General features: G+C 44.8%; 1 protein-coding gene across 1 annotated transcript; it reads right to left on the bottom strand.

Annotated features, from left to right (window-relative positions):
- Window positions 1-15,694: 15,694 nt before the first annotated feature.
- LOC123170818 (disease resistance protein RGA5-like) lies at window positions 15,695-20,070 on the bottom strand. Its single transcript, XM_044588564.1, has 4 exons — window positions 19,223-20,070; window positions 17,826-18,864; window positions 16,412-16,742; window positions 15,695-16,305 (listed from the first exon to the last, which is right to left on the bottom strand). The coding sequence occupies exons 1-4, from the start codon at window positions 20,053-20,055 to the stop codon at window positions 15,695-15,697; spliced, it is 2,814 nt and encodes a 937-aa protein (XP_044444499.1). The 5' UTR covers window positions 20,056-20,070.
- Window positions 20,071-20,714: the final 644 nt, after the last annotated feature.

The raw sequence follows: 20,714 nt of genomic DNA, 5'->3' as shown, positions 1-20,714 counted from the left end.
GAGCTGCGGGATCCCCGGCGCCACCATGTACAGGTCGTCGCCAGCAGGCAGCTGCAGCTGCTGCGCCACCTCCCCCTCGCTGTCGTCCTCCACCTCCACCACCAGCTGCTCCTGCTCGTTGTCGTCCTCCACCTCCACCACCACGTCTGCACCTGGCTCCTCCTCCCCCTTGCTGGACTCTTCCTCCTCCTCCTCCTCCTCCTCCTCCTCCTTCTTCTCCTCCTCATCTTCATTGCTCTCTCCCTCGCTGTCAGAGTGGACAATCACCTGTTTCACTGCAGCTGGTACATCGACCACGACGCCGACGAGATCTTCTACTGGAGCTGGAGGGGCGCGACGGCGGGAGCGGTACTCATACCACCTAGCACGCTGCGGATCTGGTGAGTTTTCCGCTTCATTCATAGCCCAAAGGAAAATAGCGACATGAGGAATTCCACGGCCGCTGGGGAACATCATCTTCTTCTCATCATCCGTAGCCACGGCGATGAGGCCCCTAGCGTGGTCGACGCACATCTGCAAGCTGGGAAACCTATTGCAGATCTCCTCTACGTCTGCCCTTTTCTCTGAATCTCCCTTGCAGAATTTGCTGACAGTCTCCTCCCATCGATCTTGAGCACGGCGAAAAGCTCTTGCAGACGGCCTCTTCTTAGGCGCCATGGCCGGCGTCGAGAAGCGATGGGAGTGGCCGGATGAGTTGCTTATCCCCTGAATCAAGTCCAAGTGACCAAAATGTTATTTAATCTTATCTAGAACAATAAAAGCACAAAGAATTATTGGGTAACAAATGAATTGTGACAAATGATTATAAACAACGTTAGTCAGAAATATAACATGAGCCACGTGATACTGTCAAACTTGCCACTTAAGTGAAGTGTGACATATGATTATAAATGACGTTGGTCAAATATATAATCAACACGTCACATGCCAACTTACTTAGTAGCCATCGTTGTTGGTATTTTTGACTTTGTAGAGCCTGTAACATCACAAGGTATCAACTCCATTTTTCTTGTCACGTTCACAACAACCATTTAAATGTCATTATCACTTTCAGTTATTCTATTTTTAGGCACTAGAGTTCGTGTGTATAATGAAGTTGGTAAGAGTGAACAAGGGAAATTTGCATTGGATGTTGGAGTGAAGTCATTGGATTTCTATAATGAGTAATATCAGAAATACCTTTGTCATTAATTAAAATGGTTTCAAAAGAATAACATGAGTGATTATAACGAAGTCTCTCTAGCTATGGATGTTATCAGGTAGAATAACTAATCAAGTGTTTATTTTGTCAATGTTGTAGTTACTTTGGCACTCCTTATGCACTCTCTAAGTTGGATATGATTGGTATTAACAACTTTAGTTGGATGGGCATGGAGAACTATGGATTGGTTACTTTCGATATGCCATACTTGTTATTTGATGAGACATCTTCAACATCCACCAAGCAACAGGAAGTATAGACCAGAAGTCATAAAGTTATTTTGTTACATTACTTTACATCATTTACTATTCATGGGTTAAACAATTTATGCATTTTTACCTAACTGACTTAGAACCAAATTACATTACCATTCACTAATATTAAAAAATACATCTCATCTCATCTCATCTGAAAAAAACATACATACATGGAAAAACATTGCTATGAACAAAAAATCTATGAACCAAAAAAACTATACAAGTTCCATTTTCTCAAGCATATGTTAAGATCGAAGATTACATGAAGCAATTATTCCTCAAAAGTGGTTAGCAGTTAAAGTGAAGTTATACATGGAATTCCAAACGAAGCAACCCAAAGGCAGAATTATAACACTATGTGTCAATCCCTAACCAGATGTTAATGGAATCATGAACATGAATGAACTACAGCAGAACATTGACTCAAAAATTGACTATAATGCAATCATTCAATTTAACTAGTGTTGCAAGCTCTTCTGGAATTAGTCCATTCTTCAGTTCAAGATAAAATAGACATGAGTCGGAGCGATCGGCAAACATTCCAAATGCTGATCCAACTAACTTGTAATTTTAGCATCAACACTCAAGACAAACACTTCAGCCCAAAATGATATTCAAAGAAATATATAGCACAACCATATAACAGCAGAGCTTCCTGGTAATAACTTTTATACATCAATAAGAAAGCTAGAATTATAACAGTATGTTTCAATACCTAACCAGATGCAATGGAATTATGAACAATGAATTGCAACAAAAAATTCCATTGAGAAGGTTAGCTATAATGCAATCTTTCAATCAAACTAGCGCTCATTTCATCTCATCGGGCAGGGGCTCACTGGGGCAGGGGCGCGCGGGGGAGGCGTCGGGGCGGCTCGAGGAGGCGACGGCGACCTTGGGGCGGCTCAGCGAGGCGACGACGACGGCGACCTCGGGGTGGCTCGGGGAGGCGATGCCGGGGCAGGGGCGCGGCGACGGCGTTGAATGGGGCCGGGGCGCGGCAACGATGACGTCGGGGCAGCTCGGCGACAGCGACGAGGCAAGCGATGACGTAGCAGCAGCAGCCTGGCGGCATCGTCGAGAGAGGAATGGCGGGTGGAGTGAAATTTGCTAAGTGGTTGGTTATATAGCAACCACGTTTGGTCTCGGTTCGTGTCACGAAACGGGACCAAAGGTCAATTTTTAGTAGCCCAAAGGGCGGGAAGTAGAGACCTTTGGTCCCGGTTGGTGGCACCAACCAGGACTAAAGGTGGACATTGGTCCCGGTTGGCGACACGAACCGGGACCAAAGGTCAATTTCTAGCAGCCCAAAGGACGGGATGCAAAGACCTTTGGTCCCGGTTGGTGGCACCAACCGGGACTAAAGGTGAGCATTGATCCCGGTTCTTGCCACCAACCGGGACCAATAGCCTGTGCCTGGCACAGCCGCGGTGTGGTGGGAGTTTAGTCCCCACCTCGCTAGCTGAGAGAGGCCAGGACCTGTTTATAAGCCCTGTTGCCCCTTCGATGTCGAGCACCTCTCTAATGCAGGCTTCCGGGGCTAAACACACTGTATCTGCATGTGGGCCTACTAGGCCTTCTGTGGGCCTGAATCCTGGCCCATGGTTGGGTTTCTATTCGTATTCAGGTCGTGGTGGCCTAGTAGGTGGCATTTTTTTATTTTTTTCCAGTTTTTTTGTTTTGTTTGTTGCTTTATTTATTTTCTTTTGTTTCTACTTACAGTTTTTTAGTGATTCTTTTTGCTTTTAGGTCACAAAAATTATAAACTTTTTGTTAGTGCCATTGGTTTTCAAATTTGAATAGCTTAAATTTGAATTCTATGAAATTTATGTGAATCACTAGTTTGTGAATAAGTTTACTATAAAAATAGACTTTTGAGTGATTCTTTTTCCTGCTATTTAATATTACTGTATTTTATCATTATATTCAATTTGGTAATTTTTAGGTTAATTTAAATATCTGTTTTAATCAAAAACAGATTTTGTTATTTTAGTTTGCTATTAAAGTTTCTAACAAAAAATTTCTTTATGAAAATTCTTTTTGCTATTAATGTTTTGAACAAAAAATACTTTGATAATTTTATTTGCATAAATTTTATATAATTTTAGTTTCAAAAATACTAGAGGTTTGTAAAAATCTTTTTAGTTGATTCCTTTGTTGAGCTAAATGACCATGAAATTGAAAAGCACTGCAAATGAACTCTGAAAAGGTTGGAAGTTGGCATGATATCATCATTTCACCCACATAACATGTTTTAAAAGTTGAGAGGGTTACGGCAAAAACTGGATGAACTTCATGTACAAAATGGACAATCTCATTCGAAGTATCAGGGTTTCGGATGAAAACTCATATGTTACAAAGGGATTTCATTTTTTTGAACTTATTTGAACTCCAGACTTTTTGTGTGTTCAAAATGCACCATTCAAAGCCACATCATCAATTTTCAACCCTTTCTGACTTCATTTGCTATTTTCCATGCATTTACTGATTTTATTGAGCTAAATGACCCTAAAATTGAAAAGCACTGCAAATGAACTATGAAAAGGTTGAAAGTTGGCATGGTATCATCATTTCACCCACATAGTATGTTCTAAAAAGTTGAGAGGGTTACGACAAAAACTGGATGCACTTCGTGTACAAAACGGACAATCTCTTTCGAAGTATCAGGGTTTCGGACGAAAACTCATATGTTACAAATGGATTTCATTTTTTTGAACTTATTTGAACTCCAGACTTTTTGTGCGTTCAAAATGCACCATTCAAAGCCACATCATCAATTTTTAACTCTTTCTGACTTCATTTGCTATTTTTCATGTATTTACTGATTATTTTGAGCTAAATGACCCTGAAATTGAAAGGCAAGCAAATGAACTCTGGAAAGGTTGAAAGTTGGCATGGTATCATCATTTCACCCACATAGCATGTTCTAAAAAGTTGAGAGGGTTACAACAAAAACTGGATGCACTTCGTGTACAAAACAGACAATCTCTTTCGAAGTATCAGGGTTTCGGACGAAAACTCATTTGTTACAAAGGTATTTCATTTTTTTGAACTTATTTGAACTCTAGACTTTTTGTGCGTTCAAAATGACCATTCAAAGCCACATCATCAATTTTCAACCCTTTCTGACTTCATTTGGTATTTTCATGCATTTACTGATTTTTTGAGCTAAATGACCCTGAAATTGAAAAGCACTTCAAAGGCATCAACATAATTGAAATTGAAAAGTATTCTTCATCTATTACAAATGGATTTTATTTTTTGACATGTAATTGCAGTGATATTCTAGATCAAAGGCATCATCGTAATAGTTGTGGAGAGAAAGTCTTCACTTTTTCTTCGCTTGTGTTCTTTGCTTATTGCGCCATAACCATGGATAATCTTCATCGTTTAACATGGTGTTTGGGTCAGCCTTCATTTTGAAGGGAGGAATTTCATGAAACTTTTTCATAATCTTCAGACATGTCTGCCTTGCCCTCCATTCCCACGATGTCTCTTTTTCCTGAAAGAACTATGTGGCGCTTTGGCTCATCGTATGATGTATTCGCTTTTTTATCTTTTCTTTTTCTCGGTTTGGTAGACATGTTCATCACATAGAAAACCTGCGCCGCATCATTGGCTAGGACGAATGGTTCGTCTGTGTACCCAAGATTGTTCAGATCCACTGTTGTCATTCCGTACTGTGGGTCTACCTGTACCCCGCCTCCTGACAGATTGACCCATTTGCACTGAAACAAAGGGACCTTAAAATCATGTCCATAGTCAAATTCCCATATGTCCACTATGTACATAATATGTGTCATTTCCCCTCTTGGTTGCTGCATCAAAGTGGACACCACTATTTTGGTTGGTATTCTTTTGATCTTGGGTGATTGTGTAAAATGTATTTCCATTTATCTCGTACCCTTTGTAAGTCAATACAGTCGAAGATGGTCCCCTGGCCAACGAGTACAACTCATCAGAAACAGCGTTGTCACCCATGAGACGTGTTTGCAACCAACTGCCGAAAGTCCTGATGTGTTCACATGTAATCCAGTCGTCACATTGCTCCGGGTGTTTGGAGCACAGAATATTCTTGTGTTCATTGACATACGGGGCCACCAAGGTAAAAAAGTTCAAATTTTCAATTTTTTATTAATTTTGGAAAATGTTCAGAATTCCATTTTTTTTTACTATTTTGAAAACTATTCGGAACTTGAAAAAAGTATCTCATTTGAAAAAAATATTAATTTATAAAATTGTTCAAGATTTCTAAAAAGAAAATGGCATTTAAAAAAATGCTCAAATTCAAAAAATATTCTTGGTTTAGTGAAATTTTCACAATTCAAAGTATATTTCGCGTATAAATGATACACATTTTTGAAAAATGTTATGAAGTTTCAACACATGTTCCCATTTTATAAAATGTTCACAAATTCAAATAATGTCCATGTTTTTATAAAAAAGTTGGTGTTTTAAAAATGTTTGTGATTTTTAAAATATGTTCCTTTTTCTGATACGTGTTTTTTCTGAAAGTGTACATAATTTTCAAAAACCTGTTCTGGATTTTAAAAATGGTTCATGTTTCCTACAATATTCAGAAACTTCATACGTTAAATCTCCTTGATTGAAAGGAAAAGTAGATTGAATAAGTAATGGGCCTTCTCTGGCATATTATTTTTCTTCCCGTTGCAATGTACAGGCAGATGTGCTATCTTGCATAATTGGTTTACTTGTCGCTAACCAACAAATTAATCTAGGATAGTTTTGCCCTAATTCTTTTTGAAATTATGTGCTTTGGTCACCATGCCAAGAAAAGTACACCTTACATAAAAGAATGAAGAGAGTACAACTTACGGTCCTGAATATCCAATTAGGAGCCCGAGCTCATCTACACCCGATGAACAATAAATTCAAAATAAATAGAAAAATCCAAAGAATTCCGTTTTTCTTGTGCTGAAAGATGATTGAGTGCATGATGTCCATGTCAAGTTTCAGCACATTTTTCAGACATTTGAGTAGCTCTCAGCTAAAAAGAAAAAACAGGTCCAAACAAGCACAAAACAGTAAAAAAAATCACAGACCCAGATTTGTCTTTTTGTTAAGAGCTACTTAGATATCCAAATATTCTAAAATTTGGTATGAACATCACACACTCAAGCATCTTTAAAAAAACTGTTTTTTTTTGAAAAATTTAAAATATTTTTAACGAATGTACTTTTCACTCCCGGGTTCATCTACCCGGGATTTCCGTTCCATTGGACTGACTCACATCAGTCAGCTAGCTCCGAATTCAAATTGCACTCACTCCCCTTTGCATGTGAGCACTGCTACTGCAGTGCTGCTCGAACGCAATGCTCCAAGTTCAGTATAGAATGGTCAGTTGCAGCGACTTGACTACCCAACAGCCCCACAGGACCACTTTTTTTGCGCCTGTAGTGAAAAAATGTCCAGCCGTGCACCTGAGACCTCGTTTTCCGCCGGATTTGACCAAAGTTTTAGCCGGCGCTCCCAGTCCAAACCCAGCGCGCTGGGGACGAGCTGGGGAGACCGGCACTATTTTTCCGCATGCAATTGGCCCACAGCGAGCCACCTCTTCCCTCTCTTCCCTCTCTTTCCACCTACCCCACACCTCCCTGCTCTCCTCTCGATCCCCGCGGCTTCTTCCTTTAGCTCCCTGATGGCCGCCGACTGCTCCAGGCCGGGCGAAGTGGTCGGCATCCTCATGGCCGGGCTGGAGTGGCCGTCATCCTCGTGTGTGTGTGTGTGTGTGGGGGGGGGGGGGCTGGAGATGCACGTCGGCGGCTTTGACTCGCTCGGGAGATGCTCCCGTGGCATCCGGCTCCCTTGAGTCCAAACCCAGCAACCGGGCCGACGAATCTCTGCAGGCACCACCGCGCAGCAAGCAGCCGCCGTCTAGGTGAGCGATGACTGCCGGCGCGGCGAGCACGGGTGCGGTCCGGCGAGCGGTCGACAGGGCGTGCGCGGCCGCCAAGGGGGCGCGCGCGTGGCCGCGGACGCGGAGGCCGCGGCGGTGCGCGGGGTCTGCAACGCGCGCATGTTTCGGTACCACCACGGCGCGCTGGAGTGTGGCACTGGGCGTCGCTGGCCGCGGCGAGGCACTGGGCATCGGTGCTCTTCCTCATGGCCGCCTCTAAGGTCCTCCTCGTCTGCCTCAGCCTCCTCGCCCCGTTCCCGTGCTTGGTGCTGCTCCGCCGGCTCGTCGCCACGGCACTCATCGCGCTCGTGCTCGCCGACCTCGGCCCCGCCGCCGCTATTGTCGAGGTTGATACGTCTCCAACGTATCTATAATTTTTTATTGTTCCATGTTATTATATTACCCGTTTTGGATGTTTATGGGCTTTACTTTACACTTTTATATCATTTTTGGGACTAACCTACTAACCGGAGGCCCAGCCCGAATTGCTGTTTTTTTGCCTATTTTAGTGTTTCAAAGAAAAGGAATATCAAACGGAGTCCAAACAGAATGAAACCTTCAGGAGCGATCTTTTTGGAACAAACGTGATCCAGAGGACTTGGAGTGAAAGTCAAGAAACAAACGAGGCGACCACGAGGGTGCCTGGCGCGCCCCCCACCCTCGTGGTCCACCTGGCTCAACCGACCTACTTCTTCCTCCTATATATATCCACGTACCCCGAGAACATCCAGGAGCACCATGAAAAACTATTTCCACCGCCGCAACCTTCTGTATCCGCGAGATCCCATCTTGGAGCCTTCGTCGGCGCTCCGCCGGAGGGGGAATCGACCACGGAGGGCCTCTACATTATCTCCAAGGCCTCTCCGATGAGTTGTGAGTAGTTTACCACAGACCTTCGGGTTCATAGTTATTAGCTAGATGACTTCTTCTCTGTCTTTGAATCTCAATACCAAGTTCTCCTCGATCTTCTTGGAGATCTACTCGATGTAACTCTTTTGGCGGTGTGTTTGTCGAGATCCGATGAATTGTGGGTTTATGATCAAGTTTATCTATGAGAAATATTTGAATCTCCTCTGAATTCTTTTATGTGTGATTAGTTATCTTTGCAAGTCTCTTCGAATTATCAGTTTGGTTTGGCCTACTAGATTGATCTTTCTTGCAATGAGAGAAGTGCTTAGCTTTGGGTTCAATCTTGCGGTGTCCTTTCCCAGTGACAGCAGGGGCAGCAAGGCATGTATTGTATTGTTGCCATCGAGGATAAAAAGATGGGGTTTATATCATATTGCTTGAGTTTATCCCTCGACATCAAGTCATCTTGCTTAATGCGTTACTCTGTTCTTATGAACTTAATACTCTAGATGCAGGCAGGAGTCGGTCGATGTGTGGAGTAATAGTAGTAGATGCAGAATCGTTTCGATCTACTTGTTGCGGACGTGATGCCTATATACATGATCATGCCTAGATAATCTCATAACTATGCACTTTTCTATCAATTGCTCGACAGTAATTTCTTCACCCACCGTAATACTTATGCTATCTTGAGAGAAGCCACTAGTGAAACCTATGGCCCCCGGGTCTATCTTTTATCATATAAGTTTTCCATCTATCTTTATTTTGCAATCTTTACTTTCCAATCTATATCATAAAAATACCAAAAATATTTATCTTATCTTATTATCTCTATCAGATCTCACTTTCGCAAGTTACCGTGAAGGGATTGACAACCCCTTTATCGCGTTGGTTGCGAGGTTCTTGTTTGTTTGTGTAGGTACGAGGGACTTTTGATGAGCCTCCTACTGGATTGATACCTTGGTTCTCAAAAACTGAGGGAAATACTTACGCTACTTTGCTGCATCACCCTTTTTTCTTCAAGGGAAAACCAACGCAGTGCTCAAGAGGTAGCAAGAAGGATTTCTGGTGCCGTTGCCGGGGAGGTCTTCGCTCAAGTCAAGACATACCAAGTACCCATCACAAACTCATCTCCCTCGCATTACATTATTTGCCATTTGCCTCTCGTTTTCCTCTCCCCCACTTCACCCTTGCTGTTTTATTCGCCCTCTCTTTCCCGTTCACCTCTCTTTTTATCTGTTTTTCATGTGTTGTTTGCTTATTTTGATGCATCTATGGCTAGTATCGAGGGGTATGAACCATAGAGAAGTTGGAATACAGTAGGTTTAACACCAATATAAATAAAGAATGAGTTCATTACAGTACCTTATGTGGTGGTTTTTCTTTCTTGCACTAACGGAGCTTATGATATTTCCTGTTGAGTTTTGTGTTGTGAAGTTTTCAAGTTTTGGGTAAAGATTTGATGGACTATGGAATAAGGAGTGGCAAGAGCCTAAGCTTGGGGATGCCCATGGCACCCCAAGATAATCCAAGGACAACCAAAAGCCTAAGCTTTGGGATGCCCCGGAAGGCATCCCCTCTTTCGTCTTCGTCTATCGGTAACTTTACTTGGAGCTATATTTTTATTCGTCACATGATATGTGTTTTGCTTGGAGCGTCTTGTATGATATGAGTCTTTGCTTTTTAGTTTACCACAATCATCCTTGCTGTACACACCTTTTGGGAGAGACCCACATGATTTGGAATTTATTAGAACACTCTATGTGCTTCACTTATATCTTTTGAGCTAGATAATTTTGCTCTAGTGCTTCACTTATATCTTTTAAGAGCACGGCGGTGGCTTTATTTTGTAGAAATTGTTGATCTCTCATGCTTCACTTATATTATTTTGAGAGTCTTTTAGAATAGCATGGTATTTGCTATGGTTATAAAATTGGTCTTAGAATGATGGGCATGCAAGTTGGGTGTAATAAAAACTATCATAGGAAGTGAATTGGATGCTATGATCAATTTGATGCTTGATAATTGTTTTGAGATATAGAGGTGGTGATATTAGAGTCATGCTAGTTGGGTAATTGTGAATTTAAAGAATACTTGTGTTGAAGTTGGCAAGTCCCTTAGCATGCACGTATGGTAAAAGTTGTGTAACAAATTTGTTGCACAGGGTGCTCTTTTGATTGCCTTCCTTATGTGTGGAGGTCGGGATCGCGTGATGGTTAACTCCTACCAACCTTCCCCTAGGAGCATGCGTAGTAGTACTTTGCTTCGAGGGCTAATACAACTTTTGCAATAAGTATATGAGTTCTTTATCGCTAATGTGAAGTCCATGGATTATACGCACTCTTACCCTTCCATCATTGCTAGCCTCTTCGGTACCGTGCATTGCCCTTTCTCACCTTGAGAGTTGGTGCAAACTTCGCCGGTGCATCCAAACCCCGTGATACGATACGCTCTATCATATATAAACCTCCTTATATCTTTCTCAAAACAGCCACCATACCTACCTATTATGGCATTTCCATAGCCATTCCGAGATATATTGCCATGCAACTTTCCACCGTTCCGTTTATCATGACACGCATCATCATTGTCATATTGCCTTGCATGATCATGTAGTTGACATCGTATTTGTGGCCAAGCCACCATGCATAATTTTTCATACATGTTACTCTTGATTCATTGCCCATCCCGGTACACCGCTGGAGGCATTCATATAGAGTCATATCTTGTTCTAGTATCGAGTTGTAATTCATGAGTTGTAAATAAATAGAAGTGTGATGATCATCATTATTAGAGCATTGTCCCCAAATAAAAAATAAAAAAAAATAAATGCCAAATAAAAAAGGAGAAAGGCCAAGAAAAAAAGGCCAAATAAAAAAAATAAAGGCCCCAAAAAAAGAAAATAAAAGGGGGACAATGTTACTATCTTTTTCCACACTTGTGCTTCAAAGTAGCACCATGTTCTTCATATAGAGAGTCTCATATGTTGTCACTTTCATATACTAAGTGGGAATTTTTCGTTATAGAACTTGGCTTGTATATTCCAACGATGGGCTTCCTCAAAATGCCCTAGGTCTTCGTGAGCAAGCAAGTTGGATGCACACCCACTAGTTTCTTTTGTTGAGCTTTTATACATTCATAGCTCTAGTGCATTCGTTGCATGGCAATCCCTACTTCTCATGTTGACATCAATTGATGGGCATCTCCATATCCCGTTGATTAGCCTCGTCAACGTGAGACTTTCTCCTTTTTTGTCTTCTCCACACAACCTCCATTATCATATTCTATTCCACCCATAGTGCTATATCCATGGCTCACGCTCATGTAGAGTTGAAAAAAGCTGAAGCGCGTTAAAAAGTATGAACCAATTGCTTGGCTGAAACCGGGGTTGTGCTTGATGGGAGTATTTTGTGTGATGAAAATGAAACATAGCCTAACTATATGATTTTGTAGGGATGAACCATCTAAAGCCATGTTATTTTGAGAAGACATGATTGCCTTGTTAGTATGCTTGAAGTATTACTATTTCTTATGTCAATATGAACTTTTGTCTTGAATCATTTGGATCTGAATATTAATGCCACAATAAATAAAATTATATTGAGAATTATGCTAGGTAGCATTCCACATCAAAAATTCTGTTTTTATCATTTACCTACTCGAGGACGAGCAGGAATTAAGCTTGGGGATGCTTGATACGTCTCCAACGTATCTATAATTTTTGATTGTTCCATGCTATTATATTACCCATTTTGGATGTTTATGGGATTTACTTTACACTTTTATATCATTTCTGGGACTAACCTACTAACCGGAGGCCCAGCCCGAATTGCTGTTTTTTTTCCTATTTCAGTGTTTCGAAGAAAAGGAATATCAAACGGAGTCCAAACGGAATGAAACCTTCGGGAGCGATCTTTTTGGAACAAACGCAATCTAGGAGACTTGGAGTGGACGTCAAGCAGCAAACGAGATGGCCACGAGGGTGCCCGGCGCGCCCTAGGGGGTGGGCGCGCCCCCACCCTCGTGGGGCCCTCGTGGCTCAGCCGACCTACTTCTTCCTCCTATATATATCCACGTACCCCGAGAACATCCAGGAGCACCACGAAAAACTATTTCCACCGCCGCAACCTTCTGTATCCGCGAGATCCCATCTTGGAGCCTTCGCCGGCGCTCCGCCGGAGGGGGAATGGACCACGGAGGGCCTCTACATCATCTCCAAGGCCTCTCCGATGAGCCTAGATAATCTCATAACTATGCACTTTTCTATCAATTGCTCGACAGTAATTTGTTCGCCCACCGTAATACTTATGCTATCTTGAGAGAAGCCACTAGTGAAACCTATGGCCCCCGGGTCTATCTTTTATCATATAAGTTTTCCATCTATCTTTATTTTGCAATCTTTACTTTCCAATCTATATCATAAAAATACCAAAAATATTTATCTTATCTTATTATCTCTATCAGATCTCACTTTCGCAAGTTACCGTGAAGGGATTGACAACCCCTTTATCGCGTTGGTTGTGAGGTTCTTGTTTGTTTGTGTAGGTACGAGGGACTTTTGAGGAGCCTCCTACTGGATTGATACCTTGGTTCTCAAAAACTGAGGAAAATACTTACGCTACTTTGTTGCATCACCCTTTCCTCTTCAAGGAAAAACCAACGCAGTGCTCAAGAGGTAGCAGAGGTACGCTTGGACGCTCCGCGCCTCCCGTGTTGGCCCCCACCGGTGCGATGCGTGCCATCGCGCCAGCGCACCACCGTCTCCTCGAGCCCCAACACTGCTCCTGGGGGCGCAACGAGTGAAAAAAAATTCACCCCTAGGCCAAAATTTGCGCTGGCAGCCCCCCAACCGGCGAAAAAATGCCTCCTGGGAGGCCAAACGAGTGGAGATGCTCTAACAAGAATGCTTAGAGCATCTCTAGTATACCCCTTAAAGCGGTCAAACCCGTAAAAAAAAGATGTGCTTACAGTTTCGGTCGAAAAAATGACCCCTAGCAGATCCCGTAAAGCTCGTTGGGCCCTTAAACTTTTTAAAGGGCACTGAAAATCCATCCGCGAGAACCTCATATGTACAGTTTCGAAGGCAGTATACAGTTTAGCCTGTAAACCGGTCAAACCTCGTCCGAACGCACCGCCGCAGAACTGGCCGGAATCTACCCGAAACTCACCGAAATCCGTCGCCGCACATCGAAAGAAGCCGCCGCATACCGGAATTTGCCGCTGCCGGTCCGAATTGCCGCCAGCTCGACCTCCACTGCCGAGGCGAGGCTGTCCACAGGCGGGGCGGAGCAGACTACCGGCGGCCCGAATCGGGGCGGGGCAGCGCCGAAGAAGGGCGGGCAGGGAGGACGGCGGGTCGCAGGCGGCGGCGGGGAGCTCGGGCGGGCACGCCAGGGAGCGCGCGCGGCGATGGGCGGTGCCGGGCTCAACCGGGGACGGGAAGCCATGCCAGGGAGTGCGCGGTCGGGGCGGGCGGCGCCAGGGCAAGGCAGGGGCGAGGCGGGCGGCGCCGGGGCGAGCTGGGGTGCCGGGGCGAGGCACGCCGTCGCCGGAGACAGGCTCTGTCGGGAGGTAGGAAGAAAGAAAAAAAAGGAAAAAATTGAGTTACAGTAAGATGCAGTTTTATTTACAAGGTCTGCTCGAGGCAATTTCACACTGTAAAAATGGTTTACAATGCCCCTCATACGCGTTTTTAAGGGTCAATTTTTAAGGAGTCTACTAGAAATGCTTTACATTGCTTCAGCGTCCATCAACTCGGTAGTACGACCATACATGTTCATTCTCAGTGTCGCTCATCCAATCCATGTTGGATTAGCAAGAAAAGCGGGACACCAACATGAACAGGCTTCCAACACCGTAAATTTCATCTACCATCACCAATATTGGCCCTGTTTGGATACTCTAACTTAGTTAGAGGTCATAATCTTGAACTAACCTTGAACTAACTTTAACCAAAGAGGTGTTTGGATGGCAGGATTAAATTGACAATAAATACTCTTTCTTAATCAATTGGCCAAGAGCTGCGCTGTCTGAGGCAGACGGGGACGCGCCTGGCACGGAGCCGCGTTGGCCTCTCGCGCAGCCCGCCGGCCGAATCCGCCATCCCTGCGCAAGGAGCCGCGTTGGCCGAGGCCAACGGGGACGGGCCGCGCAAGGAGCCGTGACTGCTTACCGGCGGACGGACGGGCCGCGGGGAGACGATGGGGTTGGAACGGGAGGATAGGACGAGGCTGCTGCGGGGAGAGTGAGAGAAAAATGTGTTTTTTTAGTGGTTTCGAGGAGAACTAACCTAAATAAACACCTCTCGGATGGGTTAGTTTTTTTTGGATGGGTTAGACGCAGCTAACCCAAACTAACCCTCCTTATTTGGATATTTTTAGGTTAGATGAGTCCAAACTAACTCTAATTTATGCATCCAAACAGGGCCATTAGCACAAAGACGAATGGTGGTAATCATCCACCATCACCATGAACGTAATCGCATTTGCTTCCAACACAAGCCGAGGGAATCATCTGTGAAAAAGAAATACGTGGAAGTGAAAAAAAGTGAAGCGATCTGGAGCAGTTGTCGATCTCACACCTCGATGAGGATTTAGGGATCTATATATTCCTCTGTAAATTTCCAGAGCTAGATGATGAATTAGGCGTTATCATCTTGGAGAATCCTGCTAGCAACCCACTACCCCGGTCACTCAATCACGCAGGGATTAACACGTGGCCGTTATAGTTGGGAGGCATGAGAGGGGATCAGGAGACATTCCTAACGTTCCTCTCTCCTTGAAACAAACTCGGCTTCAAGGCGGCTACAGCTTGAAAAGGCTTGTTTTCGACAGTTTGTAGAGAACTCCACACAGAACTCCAACCACCAACAAAGAGGACTCCTTGGCTGCTAGAAAATCTCTTCCAGTATATGGTTGAGAAACCCAAAATGGTTAAGTATGTTGAGAAGCTATACACGAGTAGCTGCTGAATCGGCTCCAAACGACCCCCAGTGACGTGCTATCGGAGATTCAGAATTAGACCCAGTTGCAATAAGAAGAGAAATCTTAACATGAAGCAAATCTTAAGCTACAACACGAGTTCAATCAGCTAACCTTTTATTCTACGAGTCTTAAGTGCCAAGCAAAAGAGAACAAGCCAAGAGGAGTTCCATCAACTCCTCATTAATAACTTAAATAAGCCAAGAAAAACAAAACAGCACAACCTGAAAATAGTACTGTTACAAATAGTGCCAACTGAATGCAACATTTTATTATACGAGTCTTGACTCTTGGCTGAACAAAGGAAATGCGGTGCTGCGTTTCTGAAAGCATATGCAGAAAAAAAAACAGTTCATCATGAACAACGTGCAGAAGCCTCTGTGTAGCAAAAGACTGAATTCACATACGTTGGAGAGAATGAGCCTTCGTTATTGGGAGCTGCAGTGGTACCAGCACACGAACCAAAAGAGATGCTGGTGCCTACAGTGGTTCAGTGGTTAAAAGAGAATAAGCAGCATCTCGTGAATGGGAATGCATCAGCCCTCACAACCAACGTTCCGACCACGCGACGTGCACGCAGGCCCAGATGCCGAAGAGCAGGCAGCCTCCCAATTATCTGAATGTCGTCCCCTTGCAGTTCTTCCACAAATATGGCCAGGCTGGAGATGTGGGGAAGCGACGTTGAGTTAATCCACTTTGGAAGTCTCAAGACCGACCCTAGGTGGGTGCCCCATGAATGAAAAGTATGGAGGTGTGGAGGGGGCACCCAGCTTTCACGTATGCACTCCGACAATACGCCACCAAAATCAATACACAGAATTTGCAATTTTTGCAAGTTGCCTAGGGACTCAGTTAATATATCCATATTGATCAGATCCACGGCCTTACTATCACAGTGAAGTTCGATCCTCCTAATCTCTGTCAAATGGCTCAGCTCTTTCACAATATGAGGAGATGAAGTTAGGTTTACTTCCTGCAGCACTTCGAGGGACGTCAAGTTCCCCATTCCTTCTGGCAGCCTCAAGCCAGTATCAACATATAGACATATCAATTTTCTTAGTTGAACAATACTTTTAGGTAATTCTATTATGCTACTCCCTCCGTTCCAAATTACTCGTCGCGGAAATGGATGTATCTTAGAACTAAAATACATCTAGATACATCCATAACTGCGACAAGTAATTCGGAACGGAGGGAGTAGTTCTTTGTATATCTAGTGTCTGCAAAAGCTGTAACTTCCTAAAATGGAAAGCTTTCCGAGTCCTCCTCCCTCCCGCGTCGACCCCGCATGGCAACAGGGAGGGAACCCTAGATCGTGCCGCCGGTCTCCCCTCCCCTCCTCCCTCGCCCCCGCCAGGGGGCCCGGCCGGCGTCGGCGGCGGCGGGGCATCCTCGTCCTCCCGCGCGGTGGGGTTGGCGCGGGTTAACACCCCGGGCCGGGGCGTGGTGCTGACGCCGAGCGCCACGGCGGTTCGTCTGCAGCGACGGCGCGGTGGCGGTGTGTGCCTGGGGCGGCGGCGGCGGCTGGTCGTCTTCTCCTTCGGCGGCAAGGGCTACGGTAGGCACAGGTCGTGGGTGGCTGCCTCTTCTCCGGCGCGGGCTGGCGGAGGTGGCGGCGCGGCAGCGGTATGCTTGACCCCCTCCTCTACGGCCGTCGTGGCGCATGAATCGGCTGCTGGTGGCGGCTCCTCTTGTGCTCTGGTGTGGCTCGGCTGGCCGGTGAATGGCAAGGGCGCCGTGAGGGGGAGGCAGGAGTGCCTCCCGGACTCGCCGTCGCCGCGATTTGGAGGTGCCAGATCGGGTGTCTCGGGTGGCTGCAGCACGGCTGGCCGCCGGCGTTTTCCCTGCCCAGATCTGGCTGCCGGCCGCTCCTGCCATAGGAGCTTGTTTGGGGCGGAAAGAGGGGGTCTTTACTGCCCCTTCACCGGCTAACAATGTCGGTGTGCGGCGGCGGCGGTCGAGGGGTGGTCTCGGATGCCGGGGCGGCGGCCTCGATGGTGGGAGGCGCGATGCTCGTGGGCGGAGCTCGCGGCTCGGATGTTGGCCGGTTACCATGGTCGTGCGGGCAGCGTGGTAGCTTGGTTATGATGGTCGGTGGCGGTGGTTCTGCAGCGTGCTTGCGGCACTCCGTCTCGGAGGCGAAGAGGGCTTGCCGGGTGAAAACTCTTTCTGGCTTTGCCAGGTCGGCGGCGGCGGCGCCTACGGGCGTCGTATCCTTCTTGAAGGCGTCGCCGTGGTTCCTCTTCCTCCTCCGTGTTGCTCCGAGGGAAACCTCGATCCCCGGATCAGGCGGTGGCGGTACTAGGTGCCATGACCTTGTTGAAGGCTCCGCCTTGGAGTAATCGGTTCGTCGTGCACAACTCCGACTCTTCGCTGTGATTCGTTCACGGTTGAGGCACCCGGCGACTTCAAGCGGCGCTCTCTCTTCCTTCCTGTAGATGGCTTGGAGTTGTGTTGGGTGGTGTAGCTGTTCCCAACATTCTTGTATCTTGCCCTGTGTGTGTTGGTGTGGAGTTGTATGAGGTTGGTTGTATCTGGATCATTGCTTTATATATAAAGCGGGGCGAAAGCCTTTTTCAGTAAAGGCTGTAACTTTCCTATCTCCAATGGGAGTCGTGAACATCTGCATTCCTGAGCCCTAGATACCTTAGGTGAATTAAATTCCCTGCATACTTGAGACTGATACCAGAGCTACTTTCACGGCTGCCACAATTTCCAAGATCCAGAACACGTAAAAATTGGAAGCTTGAGGGAGATGACAACCAATCACAGGTAACAGGAGAGAAAACAGCAAAGGTCCTAACTTTTGACAGGCTAGTGCTATCAAACTGATGGTTCTGAACCTTTGCCTTGATATTATGAAGTGATAACCTGCGAAATTTTCTTTGCGGATTAGGTGCATTCCACTCCGCATTATCCAATATGGAGATAAAATTCTCCTCACTTGACAGCGAGCATATAAGGTCAAGCACCATATCATGTATACGACAAGTTACTACTGTTCCTTCATAATTGGTTTTCGCTGGCTGGATCAAGCTCCTGTTCATAAGCTCGTTGAAGTAGCTCTTTCCGATCTCAAACAGCCTGGTTTCATCTTTGTCACATTGGATAAACCCTTCAGCAAGCCACCTCCATATCAGCCAATCTCTGTTAATCTCAAAGTCTTCAGGAAAGATGTTTAGGTATAACAAACAAGCCTTCAGATGCGAAGGCAAATCATAATAGCTGAGTGATAATATCCTCTTCATGTCCTTCACAATACCACCTTCTGTAACTCCACGGCCCATCGAACTGTGCACATGCATCCATTCTTCTTTCTGCTTTATCCTTTGGTTATTGACTAGAAGGCTAGCTATTGTAATGATGGCTAATGGTACTCCACCACATTTCTTCAGTATCTCTCTTGATACTGCTTGCAAATCTTCTGGACATTTCTCCTCGCTTTGAAATATTCTTCTATGGAAGAGTATCTGCGACTCTTCATCGGAAAGAGGTTTCATTTTGTGAATCATGTCATCACTGGAAGAGAGACATGCTTCAGACACACTCATATTGCGGGTTGTTGTGATTACCCGACTATGAAGTTTGTTTTTATACAAAGCACAATTTATACATCTCCATATTTGTTCTTCCCATATATCATCGATTACGATGAGGTACCTATGTCAAATATTTTGATATCATTAGTTGGCAAGTCATCTATATACAACTGAAGTTTGTAACAAGGATAAACTGTAAGGTACTAAAGCAAACCATATGCTTATATAACCACTAAGGATATGCATGCAAAAATATTAAGAAATGCAACAGAAATTGCTTAAAAGTATACATGAATAACAAAAATAAGGCATGTGCGCAAAAAAGAAAGAAGTAGAATTTGCTGAAAAAAGAACAAAACTACTACAGATATAAAAGTATAACAAATAAGGAACGAAGATATGAAATTCAGTATACATCTCACTACTTCACACATTTCCGAAATATATACAAAAGGACACAAGCACTACGTTATGCATACCTCTTATGCACAAGGTAATCACTGATTTGCTTGATGAGTAGATTTTCATCCCGTGTTGTATTATGAATGTCACTAAACTTTTCATTGTCAAGGCCATAGAGTAAGTCCTTGAAAACTTTCTTGATATCTGGGTTCTGACCCATGGGGACAAAAGCCACACAATCAAATTGGGTTTTGATCTTCTCATAGACTGCTTTGGTGAGCGTTGTCTTGCCTAGCCCACCAACACCAACAATAGAGATCGTCTTCAATTGCTCCTTGGGACTCCCGTCCTCACAAATCAGTGTTTTGATAAGCTCTTTCCTTGCGCGGTCAACCCCAACAAGCTCCTCTACATATTTGTGTAGAGCTAACACACGAGGGTCGATGGTAGCACCATTGGTAGTGCAACACATGTCAAGCTCGTACCTTTTACGTAGGTCCGCCAACTCCTTGGCAAGATCCTGAGCTTCTTCAATGGCATCACATATTTGATGAAGTGCTTTGCCCTTAACAAAAAATTTGGTGGTCTTCTTGAGAAACTTCTTGACTCGATTCCTCATGTTCGTTGGCTTGCTGCTTGAACCCTCATCCACACGCACCAAGAAGTCGTCAACAGCGTCTTCCATGTCGCAAGAGAGGTCTCTCACCTTGCCAGCCCAAATCCGGACCGGCTCGTCGAGCTGGTCTGACTGCACCTCACCAACCTTGCGAAGTACAGCGTGCATCATCTCCAGCTCTGTAAGGAGCGATTGGACGCCTTTCTTTACTCGCTTCTCCAGGTTGTATTCTCCAACAAGGAGCTCACCGAGCTTAGATATGACAGGGCCCATGGCCCCAGCAGCAACCTCCATATCTTGACCTTTATCGATCTGTCTTTGCTCTAGATCGACACACCACTATAGCATTGTCCTTGGGTTGAAACTCTGAAATGCAAACATAATGGTTTTCAGAAGATTGAAGGAGCAAAGCTGAACATTATTGGTTGGTGAAGGCACATATGCAGTGCATCCTGTAGCTACCTGAACCTGATTTGTTGGTGAAAGCACATGCAATGCACCCTTTAGCTATTTATAAAGTGGAAGTAGACCCTTCCAAAAAAACGGAAGTAGAAGAAGGGTACCTGCCCTGAATAGCAGCTCTTCAGATCCAATTTGCAGAGTCCTTTGTAATGGCTACCGAGGATGAACTGGTGGAGAATTGATCCAGCTCTGCACATCATTAGTTCACATCAGAACCAGCAAATATCAAACAAAAACAAAATGGTTGTAGAGACGTGGAGGAAGAGGAGACAACTAGAAGATACTACTAATTGTTTTCAGAGAACCGCCGGATGAGCAAAAACTGGACATTTTCAGTCCGTGAAAGCAACAGCTCATGAATCCACTATCATTCAAATGAATGGAATAGCAACAAGGGGTTATGGAGGGAGGAACAGATGGAGCAAAAGCATCACCTCGCTTGGCTCAGTCAAGAGCTAGCACAAGTTGAAGAAGAGCGTCTCCTGACTGAA

The sequence above is a fragment of the Triticum aestivum genome, chromosome 7D, assembly GCF_018294505.1.
Source record: "Triticum aestivum cultivar Chinese Spring chromosome 7D, IWGSC CS RefSeq v2.1, whole genome shotgun sequence".
NCBI classification, from domain to species: domain Eukaryota; kingdom Viridiplantae; phylum Streptophyta; class Magnoliopsida; order Poales; family Poaceae; genus Triticum; species Triticum aestivum.
The sequence above is the reverse complement of the archived record's forward strand: the minus strand, read 5'-3'. Positions and strand labels throughout refer to the sequence as shown.